This window comes from Canis aureus, chromosome 3, assembly GCF_053574225.1.
Source record: "Canis aureus isolate CA01 chromosome 3, VMU_Caureus_v.1.0, whole genome shotgun sequence".
NCBI lineage: Eukaryota > Metazoa > Chordata > Mammalia > Carnivora > Canidae > Canis > Canis aureus.
The window spans coordinates 57,305,120-57,321,111 of record NC_135613.1 but is presented as its reverse complement, the minus strand read 5'-3'; the positions used below and the strand labels follow the sequence as shown (position 1 = coordinate 57,321,111).

At 56.7% G+C, this 15,992-nt stretch overlaps 3 protein-coding genes across 7 annotated transcripts; 1 reads left to right on the top strand and 2 right to left on the bottom strand.

The window, feature by feature from the left end:
* Positions 1–15: 15 nt before the first annotated feature.
* On the bottom strand, positions 16–5,399 carry ZMYND15 (zinc finger MYND-type containing 15). 3 transcript variants are annotated; one of them, XM_077892970.1, is made up of 14 exons: positions 5,265–5,399; positions 4,310–4,925; positions 3,638–3,872; positions 3,393–3,548; positions 2,951–3,111; positions 2,336–2,488; positions 1,925–2,005; positions 1,666–1,782; positions 1,453–1,541; positions 1,268–1,366; positions 1,004–1,157; positions 867–925; positions 521–681; positions 16–312 (listed from the first exon to the last, which is right to left on the bottom strand). In XM_077892970.1, exons 2-14 carry the CDS (start codon positions 4,893–4,895, stop codon positions 141–143), a joined length of 2,223 nt encoding a protein of 740 aa, XP_077749096.1. In that variant the 5' UTR covers positions 4,896–4,925; positions 5,265–5,399; the 3' UTR covers positions 16–140. The 3 variants fall into 3 exon arrangements, with proteins under 3 accessions (XP_077749096.1, XP_077749097.1, XP_077749098.1); XM_077892971.1 differs by having other exon boundaries at positions 1,268–1,363; XM_077892972.1 differs by lacking the exon at positions 2,336–2,488.
* On the top strand, positions 5,110–9,854 carry CXCL16 (C-X-C motif chemokine ligand 16). Of its 2 annotated transcripts, XM_077892980.1 has the most exons (7): positions 5,238–5,414; positions 5,859–6,054; positions 6,298–6,436; positions 6,688–6,770; positions 8,322–8,765; positions 9,226–9,295; positions 9,545–9,854. In XM_077892980.1, exons 1-6 carry the CDS (start codon positions 5,283–5,285, stop codon positions 9,270–9,272), a joined length of 1,041 nt encoding a protein of 346 aa, XP_077749106.1. In that variant the 5' UTR covers positions 5,238–5,282; the 3' UTR covers positions 9,273–9,295; positions 9,545–9,854. The 2 variants fall into 2 exon arrangements, with proteins under 2 accessions (XP_077749107.1, XP_077749106.1); XM_077892981.1 differs by having other exon boundaries at positions 5,110–5,414; positions 9,226–9,854.
* Positions 9,813–11,491, bottom strand: MED11 (mediator complex subunit 11). Of its 2 annotated transcripts, XM_077892983.1 has the most exons (4): positions 11,302–11,491; positions 10,985–11,115; positions 10,760–10,865; positions 9,813–10,339 (listed from the first exon to the last, which is right to left on the bottom strand). In XM_077892983.1, the coding sequence occupies exons 1-4, from the start codon at positions 11,384–11,386 to the stop codon at positions 10,239–10,241; spliced, it is 423 nt and encodes a 140-aa protein (XP_077749109.1). In that variant the 5' UTR covers positions 11,387–11,491; the 3' UTR covers positions 9,813–10,238. The 2 variants fall into 2 exon arrangements, with proteins under 2 accessions (XP_077749109.1, XP_077749110.1); XM_077892984.1 differs by lacking the exon at positions 10,760–10,865 and having other exon boundaries at positions 11,302–11,486.
* Positions 11,492–15,992: the final 4,501 nt, after the last annotated feature.

Sequence of the window (15,992 nt, the reverse complement as noted above, 5' to 3'; positions counted from 1 at the left end):
GGGCTCGTGACTCAGTGGTTTCAAACAAGTACTTTTATTTACCTCTGCGAGTTCCGCCAACCCGCCTCCCCCTGGCCCTGCGCGTTTCAGTTCTCCCTCCGAGGGCGTGCTGGGGAGGGCTGGGCGGCCACCCTGGGCCCTCACCTGCGCCGGCGGGACCCCCGCCCGGGTTTCTTTTCCCCGCGGCGCCGGCGGGCGGGGGCGGGGGGCGCGGCGGGGGTCGGGGCCGGGGGCGCTGGGCCGGGCGCCGGGCGGGCTCCGCTGCCCTGCGGGGGCTTGTACACCAGGTGGAAGATGAAGGCGTTGCAGTACCTGAGGAGGCGGGGCGTCGTCAGGGGCGGGGCCTGGGGGCGGGGCTGATGGGCGGGGCTCGGCGGGGGCCGGCCGGCCCGGGTCCCGGGAGCTGGATCCCGTCGGCTGTGTGTGCGCGCGTTCGAGACCCGCGGAGGGGGGCAAGGGGTCGCCGGAGTGAGAGGGCTACCCGGAGGGCGGAGGACCCCGCGCGGGCCCCGGGCCTTACCAGGGCATGCAGTTGTCGGCCGCTCGGAGGCGAAAGGGGGAGCGGAAGGGGTTGGGCCGCGGGGGGCTGGTGCCCCCGCCCGTGGCCACCGCCATGGTCTGGTCGTCCATCACACAGCCGTACTCGCTGCTCTCGGTGAAGAAGGCCGGCACTCGGAGGGACTGCAGCGGGCGGGGCCTCTGACTCTCCGCCCAGCCCCTCCCCAGGCGCCAGGGGCGCAGACAGACACACCGGGTCTGGGGGGCCCCGGGGCACGCCCCGGGTCTGGAGCAGAGGATGGGATGAAGGGGGCAAAGCAGGTTCGAGGCAGGAGGGGAGAACGGGTCCCTTTTGGGCCATCCCCCACCTGCAGCCGGGGCAGCGAGCTCAGCCAAGTGTCCTTGAGACCGAAGCCGGAGTTAAATCCTGCAGACAGAGGGGGAGTGGACAGAAGGTCGCGGGTGGCCTTGTCCCAGTCCCCACACTCCTATCCCCAACTCTTACCGATGACCAGGTCAGGCTTGGGCCCCTGGAGCAGGTGGTAGGGCCTAGCGGACACCTTGATCTGCAGGTCCCTGCGGCCCCCCTTCTCCTTAGTCCCGGAGCTGAGCCGCGCAGACACTCCGGAACCAGGACGGACAGAAACCTCTGGGCCATCCTAGGAAGCCAGGAGCAGAGAGGAGAGATGGCTGGAAGTTAGGGGACTGGGCCATGCGGAAGGCAAGACAGGGGAGAGCAGGAGGTAGGAGGGCAGCCCCCAGTCCTCACCCTTTGCAGGGTAAAATGCTGCTGGTCACTGTCAAGGGGCAGGCCGTCACCCACAAACTGCAGCTCCAGGGCCATGTGCGGGAGCAAGACCAGGAGCTCCTGAAGGACAGAGAGGACAGCTCAGGTACCCCCCCAACACGTCCATCTCCACACCCAAGTGCCGCTTCTGTCCTGGAGGGACTTACCCAAAACACCATGACTAGATCAAACTCCTTCCCGGCCTCCACCACGTGGATTTTTAGTGACTGCTTGTTCTGGATGTTGAGCTCAGGGACTGGGTGAGAAGCTGGCCACTTAAGAAGAGGGCCTCCCCTCCTTCCTCTTATCCCCCTGTGGCCCCCCGCCCACCTCCCACCACTATGTCCCCAGCACATCTCCCCCTGCTCTGCTCTCCTTACAGGACTGGGGCACCAGGTGGGTGATGACGTAGTACACGGTCAATGGGTAGGTGAGAAGCACAGCCATGGGGGAGTCCAAGCTGAGGCCTCTCCACGTGTAGTAATCCTGCCACGAGCCTAGGGAGAGTGGGTTACTGGGGGACTGAGCGGGCCTGGATCTCAGCCCTGTCCTGTCTAATAGCATCCCTTCGTCACAGCCATTCAGACTGCTGGCCCTCCAACCCTGTCTGCTAGCTCCTGAAGGGCCCCTCCAGCTCACCAAAGAGGCCCCTGGGTGGATCTGGGGGCACAGGAGGCATGAGGGCAGCCCCATCTCCCTGGAGAAGCTGATAGGGATCTCCTGAAAGGATGAAAGAAGAGGATCATGGTGTCAGGGATCATGGGTAACATGGTGTTACCCGGCCCAACCCCCTCTTCCTCCCAAAGGAGCTGTATTCCCTGAAGCTACAGCAAGAGGAATGGGAGGTTCCCTGTGGATGGGGCTTTTGGACGGGGTGGGCAGGGGTGACTTCTTTGAGAACTGGGGCAAGGCCTGAAATGGCTCTGGTGGTGGTGGTGGTAGAGTTGGGTGTATAGGGTGGAGGTGTGACCTAGGACCCAGACAACTGTTTTCTCCCCCATCCTTCTCTCTAGGCTGAGGGGCCCATGCCTGAAGAGAGGCCCCACAAACCACTGAGAAGAAGGCTGAGGGCTGGTGTGCTGGCCCGGGGGTGCCTGGGGGTGCCAGGGCCTGGAATCAGCATGCTGAGCTGGGTCCAGTAGCCACGAGTGAGGCCCCGTGAGGCCAGAAAGGCCTCCTTGTTGAAGCTTTCACTGGTCACTTCTGGGGAAGGAGGAAGGGAGGGTTTGAGGAGGGTCTGGGGGCTAGGACCCCAGATATAGATCATCTCAGTTTCTCTCATGGCCCCTGGGTCTGAACCTGATTCTAGGCCTGGAGAGAATGAATATTTCTGAGTGTCTACAGCGTAGCGGGCACTGAGCCCACAGAATCTTTGTAACAATTCATGATTTGTTTCTGGTCACCAGTTCCTGGTGCAGCTGGGCAGCAAGCGCCTGCACCCCTGCTCCTGCACCCCCTGGGCTCTTTCAGGGGCGCAGACATGCACTCCTCAGCTCCAGATCCGGTGTGCAGCCCCAGGACTTGGGCCCCCAGCCCTAAATCCCCAGCATCCAGGCATTACACCTGGGATCCAGCCCCAGACATGTCTCCTGCAGGCCCAGAACCTGGCCTGCAGCCCCCAACACCTGGTTTCACTTTCTCCCCCATTCCCATCTCCTGTGGTACCTGCAGTGTAGGTAAAAGGCAGGGTTGCCAGTTCTCCAGCCCGCTCCATGAAGGCTGCAAGCCTTGGACACCAAAATTGATGGCTCACATCATCTGGGCATCGCCGCCAGTCGGCCCGGAGACAGGCCTCTCCACAGTACAAGACGGCACTACACTGGGGGCTGGGGTCACAGGGGTGGTGGGCACCCAGGATTAATCTCTGTAGGTCTTCCGTCTGCTGTTTGTCTGCCCCGCCACTGCCCATGTATCGTTCAGTCTGTTTTTCTCTATACTCTGCTCCTAACAGCTTGCTTTCTTCCTCCTCTGACTCCCAGGTCTCTAACACCTGTCTGGTAGCCCCACCCCACCCCACCCACCTTCGCCAACCAGCTTTCTCAGCTTGCCCTGACTGTTGGGGTCTCCTTCCTTCTCCCCCCCCCCCCCCACCTTTCAGGCAGCTCACCAAGGTGTCAGCTTCACTTCAAAGCTGTGCCTGTGACAAACATGGCAGGTTTGAGCCTGGAGGGAGGCAAATGTGAAGCCCGGCCGGGGACCCCACGTCCGCATAGGTGTCTTGGCTAACTTCACTCCCAGCCTTGGGACCAGACTCTCCAACTCTCTGAATGGGGGTGGAGGCAGTGTCAGTCTGGTGGGCTCTGGAGTCCAGACCCCTAGGTGTCCCCAACCTCAGATACCAGATTTCTGTACCGATGCAGTTGGGCGTCTCCCACAGTAAGCTGTCGGGGCTTTCGAGGGTCTCCGGAGCCCATGGGGCAGGCCATGCTGTGGCAGAGGAGGGCATAGGCGCGAGGGGCCAGGTTCTCTGTCCCTGAGCCCTTGCATGCACTCCCCTGGGTTCCATCCATTAGCAGGTCAATGCCCAAGATGGTGCCATGTTCATCCGTCACCAGTAAGAGGCAGGAAAGGTGCAGGGGGGCAGCCTCTGGGGAAGGAAAGTCAGAGGTGGGGAGTGGCAAAGATGGGCAGAGTCAAAGGTATGAAAATCATGCCTACAGGAGTTAGGCGGGTCAACTAAATGAACAGAGGGGACCGGGTAGAGAGGGGATGCCTCATGGAAAGAGGACACTTGCTACACGGTGCTGCCACCTGCGCCACACAGAAGTGTTGGCCTGCTGCTGGAACTTGAAAGTTTTCCTTTGACTTCTGGAATCTTTTTTTTTTTTTTTTCTTTCATTGTATAAATGTTGGCTCAAAGTTTGAAAAACAAAAACCACTGCGAGTCAATGAAAACACCTTTTGGGCCAGCTTGGCCAGCAGGCCACCCACTGGTGACTCCTGGCCGGGCTGCATGGTAGAGGAGGTCTTCCAAAGGGGAGAATGTCTAGGCAGGGGTCAGACAGGGCAGCCCCAGGATCTTACCGCTTCTCCGCCCCTTCCTCCTGTCAGGGCCCGCTTCTTCCTCAGCCTTGTCCTCTCGGCAGCCTTCCTCGCTGCCTCTGCCTCCTGCCTCCTGCTCAGCCTCCTCGGTCTCCCCTGGAGGGTTTGCTTCCTGGGGGGACTCCCTGCTGGTGGGGCCTGGCTCCCCATCCTCCTCCGGATCTACCTTCTCCACACCTGTACCCTCCTCCTCTCTATTCTCTTCCTCTTCCTCCTCCTCCTCTGCTTCCTCCCCTTCCTCCAGGCTGACAAAGCTGACATAGGGGCTTAGGTCTCGCAGGTGCAGTGGGGGCTCGTCTCCCAGGAAGCAGGCAGCACCCAGGCCTGGTGCAGGGCCCGGCTCTGCCCCTTGCCCCAGGCTGATGCCCACACTACGGTTGGGCAATACATGGAGCACCCAAAGGGCAGGGTCCTGGGGCAGTCTTCTGATCTGAGCCTCCAGCTGGCGCCAGCGGCTCTCAAGGCTGGCCCCCACAGCCCCGCGCTCTGCAGCGAACTTTCGGAACCAGCCAAACAGGAGGGCAGCGAAATCAAGGAACTCATCTCTGTATCCAGACACAAACTCCATGTCTTCAGGGGCACGGGGTCTGGGCCCAGACTAAGCAGAGGAAGGGGTGTATGGTAAGGCAGAGGGCAATGGGGGGGTTCGGGGCTGGGTCACCAAATGGGGAGGGTGTGGGTTTGAGGTTCACTAACGTGGGGCCTCTGGATGAGTGTGAGGAGCTGAGACTACTTTTCCGGGGCTCAGGGTGGGAGTTCAGGTTGAGAACTGGGGCAGGCATGGAAGTGGGAGAGCAGGGTTTCAGATGAGTAGTCGGGAGTGAGATGGTATTTGGGGCTCAGAATCCGAGGCTCAAACCCTCAAGAGTAAGGTCTGAATTGTGGATAGATTTGGAGGGCTAATCCCACGGGGAAGGGTTTGGCGAGCGGGGATTACTTTGGATCCGTCTGCGGGATGTGCGAGGAGGGAACCGGAGCGGGGGCATCCCCCTCGCCTTGGACCGGTTCGGCGGGGAGTCCCCGTGGACCCAGTCCCTCCCGGCCGCTCCGCCTCTCCGGTACCTGCAGCCGCCACCACTTTTCGAAGGTAAATACCTCGGGGCTCCGGGGGGATGGGGGTGGGTGGGCGTGACGTCAGGGCCGCGGGAGCCCGCGCCCCCCCCCCCCGCCGAGACCCCGCCCCCGTCGGGGGCTCACGGACTTTCCCGCGGTTCTCACCCGGCATGTGACCCAGTGCCGGCGCCCGGCGGGGAAGCGAAAGCGCCCTGGGAGGTGGTGGCGGCGGAGGGCGGGAGGAGCGGTGGCGGCGGGCGGGCCGCCTGACCTGGGGCGGCTGGGCGGGCATCCCCGAGCGGGGCCGAGCTCGTGTTGCCTTTGCGCGCTCCTTCCCGGCCGCTCCCTCGGCGCGGGGGCGCGGGGGACGGGGGCGCGGGGGCGCGGGGCCCCGCCTCCGGGACTTTCCCCGCGGCGGTGGCGGTGGGGGGCAGCTGCCGCGAGGCCCGCAGTACCGACCGCGCTGTCGGTTCGGAAGGTGAGAGCTCGGGAGGAGGGCGCCGCCAGCTCGCGCCGCACCCCCCACCCTCGCACCCCGACGGCCGCGGCTGCCCGGCGTCCCGGCGGGCCCGGGAGGGAGCAGCTGGACGCCGCGCTGCGGTCCGGCCTGGCCCCCGACATGGGGGCCGGGCCCCTCGTGCTGCTTGCCGCGCTGGCGCTGCTGCCTCGGCCAGGTTCGTCCAGGGCCCCAGTCGAGGAGTGGAATGGGGGACCGGGGCGCCAAGGGCCGCGGGGTAGTGTGGAGCAGGGGGCGGAGCCGGGGTCCCCCCGGGGTAGGGGACAGGCTAGGGGCACCCGGGTCCGGGCGTGTGTGTGGGAGCGCCCTGTGGGTCTGGGGGTCAGATCCGGGATCCGAGGAGGAGGCGCGGTGACGCTGGGGAGCCCCTCGAGCTAGGATCTGGCGCTACCCTTGCCAGGCGATGGCAACGAGGGCAGCGTCACTGGCAGTTGTTACTGCGACAAAGCGATTTCTTCCGGCTCCCCTCCGACCGCGGAGCTCATGGCCCATCTCCGAAAACATCTGCGAGTCTATCAGCGCTGTAATTCCTACGTCAGGTGAGCTCACGGAGCACCGGGAGGGCGGCGCTGCTGGGGCCTCCAGGACCTCACTGGTTCACCCGGAGCTCCTGGGGGCACCTGGCCCCCTCTCAGGGTTACCTTCCCCCTAATTCTCCATGCCCTTGTTTCCCTGTCCCAACCACCTGGGAATTCCCCAGTCTGGGCAGAAAGGGCCCTGCTTGCTTCTGGCAGTGACTTCAGGTCTTTGGAATGAGGAAAGAGTTAAAATCCCAAGTCTTCCTTCTTAGGTTTCAGCTACGAATGCGGAGCGTGTGTGGCGGCAGCAAGGATCCGTGGGTTCAACAGTTGATGAGCTGCTTGGATCGTAAAGGTACTGGCTTTCCCTCTCCTGCCTGAGGTCTGTCTTCAGGGCAGGGGCCCCCTCCCAATGACACCTGGCATTCCTCTTGTAGCTGGTGCCAGCCAAAGCCCCTTAGGTCCCTGTTGGCCCCGTGTCATTCACCATCACTGTCATGATTTTGGCCAATCCATCCTGTTACCTGTGCTCTTATTTCCTTAATATTTTTCGTGAAACCAAGGCACTGCTTTTGTTTTCTGGTGTTTGACTGTGGTGATCTAAAGACATACACAAAAGTTGAAAGACCAGTGCAGTGAACATCTGTAGGCCCACCACCTAGATTCCACGCTTTTTGGCTTTTTAATGTTTATATTTTATGTAATGTGTGTAGTAGGCAGAGAACACAGCAAATGCGTGTGTTTTACAATATCAAGTTTACAGCATGCTGACTATATTCGTTTTAGTTCACGCCCATCTATGTTTCTATCCATCATCAATCCGCCTTTTTTTTTTTAAAAAAAGATTTTATTTATTTGAGAGAGAGAAGAGTGCATGAGAAGGGGAAGAGCAGAGGGAGGGGGAGAAGTAGTAGACTCACTGCTGAGCAGGGAGCCCGATGTGGGGCTGGATCCCAGAACCCTCAGATCAGGGCGCCCCACCTTATTTTCTGATGTATTTCCAAATTAGTTGCAGGCTCGACCATACTTCATCCTCACACATCTCAGACTGTGTATTGTTAAGTAGAAATCAGCACTTTATTGTTGATTTTTCTCTTTTGAGGTAAAATTCACGTACAGTGAAACGAGTTAAGTTCTTATGTGTACACAAGCCGGTTTTGGAAAAACTTAACTAGCAGCTTGTCCTAAGCAATAACATCTGTGAAGCCACAGATTTGAGGCGCCGGCTGTATTTTTCTCCTAAAATAAATACACAACCGTTAAAACACAAAATGTTCTAACACGTTGCAGCTGAAGTTGTCTTGTTGGAGCATCCCTGGTGTGCATACTGTTCCGTGGGCTACAGAAAGGCCTGCCTACAGGATTGCACTCCATCCTTCTAGCTACCGTGGCCCTCGGTACTAAAATCCTGCTTTATAGCTGAAAGCAAAGTGTCTCAGGGAGTGGGGTCAAGAGACAAGGGACAAGGTTGTGCATGAGACTGCTCGGAAGCAGAGCCAGCTCTGGACACAAGCCTATCCCAGCACTTCCCTGTCGAATTCAGCTTACTTCCTTTTCCACCCCCCACCCCTGTGTCTGCCTTCCTTTTCAGGGCCTTAAGCTGTGACCTAGACCCACTACCCTTCAACTACTTTTTCACTTTGCATTCTCAGCTCATTTCTTTCTTTCTTTCTTTTTTTTTTTTGAATATTTTATTTATTTATTCATGAGAGACAGAGAGAGAGGCAGAGACACAGGCAGAGGGAGAAGCAAGCTTCATGAATGGAGCCCGATGTGGGACTTGATCCCTGGACTCCAGCATCACGCCCTGGGCTGGGCCCAAGGCAGGTGCTAAACCACTGAGCCACCCAGGGATCCGCTGTATCCTCAGCTCTCAGCTCTGATTCCTTACTTCTTGTTTCTCCAGAATGTGGCTCTGCTGATTCCAGAAGTGTGGCCCCCCAGGAGCAGTTACCTCCCCTCAGCACCCAGGTTCCTGAGCTCACAGAAAGGGCGCCTTTAGACATGGGCTCCCCTGCTCAGACATACCTGCCACCCGCCTGGCGGTCTACATACCTGCCAACTGCCTTGCAGTCCACCAGGCAGCCCGTGTTTCCAGCAGGGACACTATCTTTGGAGAAAAAGCTCACCCATACCAGTGAAATCGCTACATCTACTGTGGGCCACAGTCTTAGGACTGGGTCTGAGGCTGGGGAGAGCCAGAAGCAGCAGATTAAAAGAGTGGAGCCTACGGCTGGGACATCAGCCATGGTGCCTGTGCTGTCCCTCCTGGGCATCATTTTCATTCTCACCGGAGTCCTCCTATATGTTCTTTGCAAGAGGAGGGAGCAGTCACTGCAGCACCCTCCAGGTGAGCTGGGCCTCTGGGCCCCTCTTTTCCAGGGACCATAGCCTCCTTGGCAGGGATCCTGCCCCCAGTAGCTCCCGAGTGTCTGGAAACCTACCCCAGGCAGACAAATATGAAGGCGGTCTACACCGTGGGCCATAGGCAATGAGATAAGAGTCAGTTAGAGACATTTATGGAATAGGGAAGGAGGGAGGGAAGCCATCTCAGGCCCAGGGACCTGTCCTTGACCTTCAAAGCTGGGCAGGGCTTGGAGCAACATCAGGATGGTGGCTGGGGTAGGCTAGTGGGAGATGAACCAGAGGAGGACGGTGGGGGCCATTCATTTATTTCACAAATCTGTATTGAGCACCTAATGTTCTAAGTCCTATGGTTAATGTTTTGGGGTCTAATTCCTCAGTTCAAGCTATTCCCCCAGCTTTCCTTAATCTCAGAGCTGGTATATTAATTTCCATATCTTTTTCAGATCTGCAGCTTCATTACACACCCGTGGCATCAGACTCCAATGTGTGAGCTAAGAGCGGAAGCCTGTGAGGGTACACATTGTGATTTATTCAGTCCTGTATAATTTAGAATAATCTCTGGCACTTAATAGGCACTCTGTAGCTATCTGATGTTTAACATACAAATAACCAGCCAGTGCCCTCTTGTGGAGCTTTCCTGGTCTTTTATTTTCTATGCTATCCTGTAAAGTCTACCTTTTAATGTAATACCTTAGAGGAATTCTTTATGTGCATTTTATTACTAAAGATTATTTTTATAATAATTGGCTCTTTTTTCTGCAGACATTGCCCTCATGCCCTTGCCCCTTACCATGGTTCCTGGCTTCAGCTTCTCTGCTGAGGATCCCACTGCCCCCTAGTCCCAGTCTCTCATCACACACCAGCTGTTCCTCCCCAGCCTCAGGCCTCTCCTGCTTCCTCCTTCCACCCCCACAGTGCGGGGGTGGGCCTTCCCACCGTTCCTCAGCAGGTGCCATGCACTTGGGTTTTATTTCCTCAATCCCTGTTCATATCACCCACATATGTTCCAGTGAGAGTCTGAGCTCCTTGCTTTCATTGCTGTTGTTTTTATTATTAAAGCCCCTAGTTCTTGTTTTGTCTCTTTCAATGAAAAAGAACATGCCTCCATTGGTCCAGTCTGAAGAAGCCTGGGGTAGGGACATGAAAGGTTTGAGGAAGTTAAGATTGGTGTCTGAATCTCCCCTCTGCCTGAACTTGTCAGCAGTTTTGTGGTGAGCAGAGCACCCTGCTGGAGGAGCCAGGGCATCACTGTGGGCAGGCTTGGTCTCACAAGATTCTCCGTTCCCACTTTCTGCCATTCAGCCCTTGCATACTCAGTCCAGTAGGGCACGTGTGTGGCAGCCCCTACTGCCCACTGTACAGGTCTCCAGGTTTTGTCCAGAGTGCCGGTGGTGGTCTCCAAGTTCTTGCTAGGTTGGCCTAGTTTTCCAGCATCTGCTCACAGGTTCGGGCCACATCACTGAGCTTGAGGCGAGCATAGTCCACTCGCTTCAGGGCCATCTGACAGTCCTTTCTGGAAGAGTAGCTGGAGCCCTCGTGGGGCTGCCCCGTGGCCACCTACAGGATATTCAGATGGGTCAGTGAGGCACCCCTTCCCTTCCCCATCTTCCCAGCCAAGTAGCGGCTTTCCCATCTCATTTCTTCCCTGGGTGTGAAGCCTTTAAGGCTGGGGAGGTGGCTGGCTGACCTAGAGTAAATCACTTCACTTGTTAACCTCATCTATCAAGTGTGGGCAACAGTAACTACTTCCTAGACTTGTTGCAATCTCTGACACATTGTAAAAACTTAATGCAGGGCGGTTGCTGTTATAAAAAAAGACTCCAGAACCCTCTGAACCTTGTCCCTTTTCTTAGGGCGTTGCCACTTCAGGGCCCCAAGGTCAGGTCAAGTGTCTTGAGTGCAAACTCTTGTGGCTTTGGCAGGGTTCACAGATTCTTTCCCAGGGCTTCCCTGTCCAGCGGCTCTCGTAGCGCTTACCAGTGAATTGGGCAGGGCCACCTTTAAGTATTTCCTTCAGGAAGGAGAAGCTGGGTCTGGAAGGGTCACCCAGTCCCGGGTCTCGGCTGGCTGGCTGGCTGGCTGGCTGGGAGGGGGGTAGGATGGGGGGATGGGATAGAGGGTGGGGTCTGGGGTGCCCGCGGTGTCGGCGGCCAGGGCAGGGGCGGAGAGCGGGAGGGGGCCAGCACCCCACCACGTACACACCTGGGTGAGGTAGCGGATCTGAGCCGACAGCTCCGCCTCCACGTGCTGCACAGACGCCGTGAAGGCCGCCGCCTGCCGGTCCAGGAGCCGCTCGTTGGTCTTCTCCTTGGACAGCTCCAGGATCACGGTCCCTGCGGGGGAGGAGACAGGGCCGGCGCTAGCCGGAGCGAGCCGTGCTGCCTGCCCCACCCCCCACCGCGGCCACCTGGGGGAGTCCCTCTGGGGGGGGCCCTCTCATCCCTGCTGAGGGGCGGCGGCAGGCACAGGTGCAGCCCTGCCCCGCCTCGCTCCCCGCCGCCAGCCGTCGCGTCCCGAACCTGCGTTCTGCAGAATGGCGCCGATTTCCCGTTCGATGTCCTCCAGGGCGCGGAGCCTCTCGTTCGCCAGGCTGTAGGTAGCCATCGTCGCTCGGTGAGCCCTCCACGGGCTTTTCTCCTCGGCGAGACGCGACGCGGGAGCCCGGAAACGGCTGTCGGTGTGCGCCTGCGCAGGGCGTGCTCGGGCTGCGACTACAATTCCCAGGATGCTCGGCGCGGTCTCGCCTGGCGGGGGGCGGGGGGACTACAAACTCCCAGGGTGTCGTGCGCACTCCCCGGTTTGCGCCGCCACCGCCACCGCCACCTCGCGACCAACTGTGGTAAGAGGCGGTCGTGAAGCCTGGCTTCCCCGCTCGAGGTCCCTCAGCCCGCAGCCTTCGCGACATTCCCGGAGCGGGGGTGGCGGGTGGGGGCGCGTCTGTATTTGGTTTCTTCTACGAGAAGCGCCCGCGCGGCTGCTGGTGCTGGGGGATGATGGTGGGAGCTCTGGGATGCTCTGCTTGCCCGGCCCGCTCCGCCGTCCGTCGGGGCCTGGGGAGGCCTGACCCGGTGAGTGTCGCCTTGTTCATCGCCCCAGCGATTCCCCCCGCGGGCGGGAGCCCCGCTGACACCCAGGCTTTGCAGCTTGTTCACAGGAGCTGGCTCCTTTCAGCCTTCCCCCTTTCCCTTTCTGGTTGCCTGGTACAGGTGGGGTCTGGGGCTGCGGGATGAATGGGATGGACTGTCACGTGACAGCGAGGTGGCCCTCCGGGAGCCCAGAGAGAGGATTGGAGCGGGGGTGGAGGGGATAAGCGTTGCTGGAGACGAGCTTAGGGATCATCAGGTGGACGAGAGGCTGCAGTGGAAGAGGGGGTCGGCCCCAGCGGGTGCATGGTGCTGAGGAAGGGGGTGCCTGGTGCAGCGCCGGTGCAGCCAGGGAGCCAGTTTGACGGGAGCCGCCAGTGCAATGTGGCAGCGGCTTGATGGAGTTGGAGCCAGATCAGCAAGGGGCTTCCCAGCTAAGTCATTTGGACTTTGCTCCCGAAGCCCTTGGGAACCCTTGAAGGATCTTCATAACAAGAAGTGTGTTATGGCCAGGTGTACCTTTGGCGGGGGAGGGGGACAGCCTCTGGAAGATTGGGAATGAAGCTGGTTGGCTCAGGGATAGCAGATGAATGGAGACTTTGAGTTCAGTGTGAGGGACCTCGCATGGAACTTCACTCCTTTTTAAAATCCTAATAAAGTAACAGCAAGGGAATTTTTATTAAGGGGTCAGAGAGAGAGAGGAATTTTTAAAAAATATTTTATTTATTTATCTATGAGAGACACAGAAAGAGAGGCAGAGACACACAGGCAGAGGGAGGAGAAGCAGGCCCCCTGCAAGGAGCCCGATGTGGGACTCCATCTCCAGTCCTGGGATCACAACCTGAGCCAAAGGCAGATGGTCAACCACTGAGCAACCCAGGTGTTCCAGGGATAGGAATTAATAGCAAAATTAAGTAGAAGCTGGAAGACAGAGGGAAAGTGGTGACTGATTTAGCAGTGAAGTGGTCATTAAGCCAGCAGTGGAGAAAGCTTCAAAGCAACATGATTTACTCTTAATTTAGTGGCATCGTGTACAACTGGGATGTAGGTGATACTAAAATGAGGAGGATTATTTGAAATAGATACCCCTTCCCCAGATTTTCTCCTTTGCTGTATATATCTCTGTACAACCACTCAGCTCCAACCCATCAAATACTGGAGGTTTTGTTGTTGTTGTTGTTGAAGGTGGAAAACAGGGCCTTTGGCATGGAAGGCCCTCCCCACCTGCCCCTGCCCCACTGGGCACAGTTGTATTGAAAACAGAGATTAGGGGTAGCTGGCTGGCCCAGTCAGAAGGGCATGTGACTCTTGATCTCCGGGTAGTGAGTTCAAGCCCCATGTTGGGTGTAGAGATTACTTAAATTAATTAAAAAAAAAAAAAAAAAAAAAAAAAAAAAAAAAAGCTTAGAACTAAAACGAGAAAATAGGGATTAAATGAAAGTTTATTTACTAAGTTGTTCTAATCTGGAATTCTATACCCCAGTGGTGCTAGGATGAAGGCTAAAAATGCAACGATTCAATAACATAGAACTTAATTTTTTTTTTTTTCCCAAAAAACAGCCCAGCGTGGGTAGTTCAGCATGTTCCACAGGTCATACGAAGATCAAGGCTAAAAGTGCAGCTTTGCCAGCCTGTAGGGTCTTGTACTCAAGAGTGTGGTCTGCAGGCCAGCAGCATTGACATTACCTAGAAGCTCACTAGAACTACAGAGTCGCAGGCCCCAAGCACATCTTCTGAATCAGTATCTGTGTTTGAAGATCCTCAGGTGATCTGTCTGCACAGTGAAATCTGAAGACCGCTGCTCTGGGGCAGTGCTGTCCGTCCTGTCAAAACTGGGTTGCTACCATTCCTGGGTCAGAGGCAGGCGGCGGCAAGGATGAAGAGGAAATGTGGAGGAGGCTCACCTGGCTCAGGTGACCAGGAAGTGGCCCAGATAATTTCTTTTTTTTTTTTTTTTAAGATTTTATTTATTTATTCATGAGAGACACAGAAGAGAGAGGCAGAGATGTAGGCAGAGGGAGAAGCAGGCTCCAAGCAGGAAGCCTGATGTGGGACTCGATCCTGAGACTGCAGGATCACACCCTGAGCCAAAGGCAGGTGCTCAACCACTGAGCCACCCAGGTGTCCCCCAGATAATTTCTACTCTCATTCCATGGAAGGAAACAGTCATATGGTCTCACCCAACTCTGGGGTTCTAGGAAACCCAGTCTTTACCTAGGTGGCCAGCTCCTGGTCTTGCGCCGTGGAAGAAGAGATTTTAGGGGAGACGTGGACTCTCACAACAGCTAAGATGGAGGTGGAATAAAGACATTTTGATACGTACAGAGGTCTCAGATTTCTCTCTCAAGTTCCCTTTCTCAGGAGGTTACTAGGAGTAGACCCAGAAGAGGAAGATGTAGGATACAGAATCTGAGTAAGGCCTTCAACACTGCATGCAACACTTCAACACCATGGGGTGGTTCTAGAAGGCTTCTGGAGAGATAGCTTTACAGAGACGTAAGTGATGAACATCTGTTTCGTTTTGAGGGTATAGAGAGGATATATAGACTTTCAGAGAAGAGTACAGGGCAGAATTAGTGAGCAACTCAGGGAATAAGCAGATTCCTAAAATGACAGCTATTCAGGGAAGATGGCCTTGTGCAAGAGGTCATCCATATACCGCGTGACAACTGGATATGTCATGTGTAGGCAGCAAAGTGCAAATATTGAATATTGACCTCACCCCCCATTGATACAACTTTCTTGGGAGCATGGGATGCTGGGGCAGGATGGTGCGTGTTCCACTGTGGCAGAGAGGGGCAGAAGGGACTCAGTCTTCAGCTTGAATGGTGGGGCGCTGGGGATGCTTAGAACAAAAATCTGGAACATCGTTGTTCAGGGGCATGGAGGTAAATACCAGAAGAAGCATCCAAAGGAGGTGAAAATGGTTGCCTCTATGGAGAAGTGAGCTGGAGAGGGATAGGCTATAGGCCTTGTGACTGTCCCTGGCTCCTTCAACTCTGTGCGTACACAACTCTGAAACGGTGAAACGGTGGAGAAGAAATGGATAGAGATTTACTTCATGAGGAAGAGGCCCGAGAGTGGAGGAGTGTCTTCTGTTTGGTTTCCTTCCTTCCTTGGACAGAAGAGACTTGTGTGGGTTTACATGCTGTGGAGGAAGAACGAGTAGAGAGAAGGAGGTAGAGGTCAAAGTCGGGGGCGTGGTTTGATGAATTGAGGTCTCAGAGGAGGTAGGAGGGGACAGGTCTGAGCTGAGGTGGAGGAGGGAGCTCTGAATAGGAGAAGGCGGCTTGGCCTTGGTTGTAGAGAACCCAGATCCATGCAGGTGTTTGTACATCACCATCCCTGGCAGCCTGATCTCTGTGAGGCTCAGAAATCACCGTGAGTGTGAGGAAGGTTGGGAATATGTAGTGAGGGAGGTGACCAGGAGCGTAGGGAGGGACAGAGGCTCATTGGGGAATCAAGGGCCCAGCTGACTGTATGTTGGCAGTGGCCCCAAACGTGTCTCCAAGCGCCCAGCACGGGGTTGGCACCTCAGATGTATCAAGAAGTATTTGTTGAGTGAACTAATGTGTGCTATGTGCAGTTGCATTCCGTGGTTTTAGTCTGGCGGCACTCGCTAGCCCTGTGCTGGAGCGGTGTGGGCTGGGGGCAATGGGACGGAGCCTGGGCTGGGGGTTGACAGCAGGTGTTTGTCAGGAGGAGCAGTTGAGCTAGCGGATGGGGTTGCATTGGGTAGGGCGGGCTCCAAGTTCAGTCTGGAAGGAAAAAGAAGCGCCAGATTGCGAGGGAACAGAAGGGCCAAGAGCTTGGAGAAAAAAATACTCCAAGAAGCCGTTAAAAGAGTGATTGTGATTGTCTACCTTAAAACTTAAAAAGTGAATTATGAAAAATATCAGGAGCAGAGGCACCTGGGTCGATTAAGCATCTCCCTTTGGCTCAGGTCATGATCCAGGGGTCTTGGGATCAAGTCCTGCATTGGACTCCCTGCTCAGTGGGGAGCCTGCTTCTCCCTCTCCCTCTGCTCTTCTCCCCGCTTGTGCGTCCTCTCTCTCAAATAAATAAAATCTTAAAAAAAAACTTTGAAAAAAGTGACTGTGATTGTGTACCTTAAAGTTTAAAAAGTG